The sequence below is a fragment of the Dromiciops gliroides genome, chromosome 6 (assembly GCF_019393635.1).
Source record: "Dromiciops gliroides isolate mDroGli1 chromosome 6, mDroGli1.pri, whole genome shotgun sequence".
In the NCBI taxonomy this organism is placed as follows: Eukaryota; Metazoa; Chordata; class Mammalia; order Microbiotheria; family Microbiotheriidae; genus Dromiciops; species Dromiciops gliroides.
Window position 1 is genome coordinate 225,774,919 of NC_057866.1, and position 2,560 is coordinate 225,777,478.

The 2,560-nt window shown below is 34.5% G+C and overlaps 1 protein-coding gene across 1 annotated transcript; it reads right to left on the reverse strand.

Moving 5' to 3' along the window:
- Nucleotides 1-694: 694 nt before the first annotated feature.
- On the reverse strand, nt 695-1,749 carry LOC122732990 (DNA-directed RNA polymerase III subunit RPC6-like). Its single transcript, XM_043973472.1, is given in 3 exon segments — nt 695-1,137; nt 1,294-1,323; nt 1,326-1,749. Coding segments are annotated over 3 exon segments (876 nt in total). The 5' UTR covers nt 1,729-1,749.
- Nucleotides 1,750-2,560: the final 811 nt, after the last annotated feature.

Here is a 2,560-nt window from a genome sequence, read left to right on the forward strand (position 1 = left end):
ATTTAGCACTATTCTTGCCAAACAGTAAGTGCTTTTCAAATGCTTTTCCATTTCATTACCTGGGAATAGAGTGTTTGGGGGCAACAATGCCTGACCTTTCCACATATCCACCTAGTCTGCATTCCTTGGCTTTACTGTTGCTAATTCTACCACCTTTCAGCCTTTTCACTTGGAAGCTTTCAGCTTCTTCCTCATTTGATGAAGGGAAAGTGATAATAGTGGAAGTGAACCAGATAGAATGCTTGTTCACAATATTTGCATTAGTCAGCTCAAAACTCCTTGTCTCTAGCAACAACATAGGAGGGAAAATTTCAAGTTCCCTTTGTCACCCCTGTCCTTGGCAACTGTCAGAATTATCTTGGAGTTTATTTTTCTCTTAACAACCACTCAAAAATAATCCCTTTTGACAGCTTGGTAGGTGAATTCCTTATATTTTCACAGTAGGAGGAATGATTTCATCATTAATCTCTAATAGCTGCTTCATGTACTTTTGGCCCATTCATCAATATATATCAGAATTTTTAATCTTTATAAATACTAATATGTTCTTCACAGTAGGAAATCTATATTTCTTTTAGTGAAGTTTGCTTTTAACCAACTTCAATACTTCATGCTAAATACAATTCTGGGCTTTCAAAGTAACTTCATTTTCTTCTTGCATTTGTAAAATCTAAGTAGAATACACACTTTGCTATTAAAATTCCAGCCACTTTGTCATGTAAATACAATTTGATGGTGAAATTTCACCATCTTCATGGCAGTCATCAAAAACTGGACAGAGTCCACAGGATGCTCGGACTAAGCCAGTAGGCTGTATGATTGGACTAACAGCTCTATAGAGTTTCATATGTCCATCAACACTTCCAACTGTACCTTCCTTTACAGCAATGATTGTCATTTCCACTTTTCCATCATAAATAAGTGTGTTCAAAATTGTTTCAATATCTTCCATGGAAAACTCTACCTTACTAATGCCTAGTTCACAAATATATTTCCACACTTCATGAGAAAATGAACTGTTTCTTTGTATCATGGGGTTCTGTTTGCTTTTTCTAGCTGTTTCTGCCGTGCTCTGTAAGAATTTAAAATACTGTTGGTTCAGCACTTCTACATATTCAGATTCAAAATCTTGGTCACAGGGGCAGCTAGGTGACACAGTGGATAGAGCACTAGCCCTGGATTCAGGAGGACCTGAGTTCAGATCCAGTCTCAGACACTTGACACTTATGTGTGACCCTGGGCAAGTCACTTAACCCCAATTGCCTCACAAAAAAATATATATATCTTGGTCACTATACCAGGCTCCACCAGTTACTGATCTGAAGGTTGTAAATTATACAGCATATAAACCTTTTTCTTTGAGGCTGCCATAGATTTAACAACTTTGATAAGCTTTTTACTTTCCAAATTCTTTAATATTTTGTTTATTTCTGTTAATGGCAAGTTACTTTTATATTGAATATCTCTGTTCCAGATACCTTTGTTTCCAGCATCTTCTATGATTTGATACACTAGCTTCTCTTGGTTATCTGATCCCTTCATTTTTCCAGTATTTTGAGATTCTTTTATTCTATAAAGAAGGCCTGTGTTGCTTCTTAAGAGATCCAACTGTCCCATAGATAAGAGTCTGTTGATGGCCATTGCCCTCTGTTGAGCTTCTATGTGAGGCATCTCCTTCTGAATAACTTGTTCTGTAATCCCATGAGGTAACTGATGACATAATTCCATAATCCTGTTTTCTATTTCTACCGGGTCTTTTTCTTCACTTTCACTTCAGCCATGAGGAGGCTGTGCTCGGTACAGCCAGGACTGAGATGCTAGTAGTTAGCTCCAACCTCCAACAACAAGCCCCAGGACTGAAAACATTTTTTATGTTGAAAATTTTAGTGATCAATAATATTACCATTACTTATAAATAATCAAACAAAATTGAATTAAATCCTTAAATTGAAACTATGTTCTGATAAATATAGTATAATTATTAATACATGGGATAATTAATGTGTAAGAAATTTAAAAGAAATATTTACCACAGATATTTTCCCAATTCATTTATTTTTACTTCAGATATATCATTTTAGTCATGTAAAAATGATATAATTAAAACCTTATAGCATTACATAAATGCCACCTTATTATTTATGCAATAGTCCTTCTATCTATGTATAATTGAATTCTCAGCTAAGTATTCAATATTTGAATGTGTCTGTCATCTCATTGTAGTGAATTATGAAGATTGCATAATTCTGTCTATCTTATGTAACCATAACTTATCCATAAGGAGTTTATCTCATGTGTCAAGAGGGCTTCTTGGCTTTCTCTTGATATTGAGAATACACAGGCCATCCAATAGTTATGTGTGATTCTTGTCACATGACCAACCCATCTTCTTTTTATGTTCATACATTTTTAATGTGACATTCTATAATTTCATAATTCCTTATTTTTATATGATGTAGACTGCTTATATCCACCATGCCCTAAAAGTAATACTTAACTTTAATTCCTTGGAGAATATAGTGTCCTATAATTCAGTCATACAACAACACCAGCATTACTA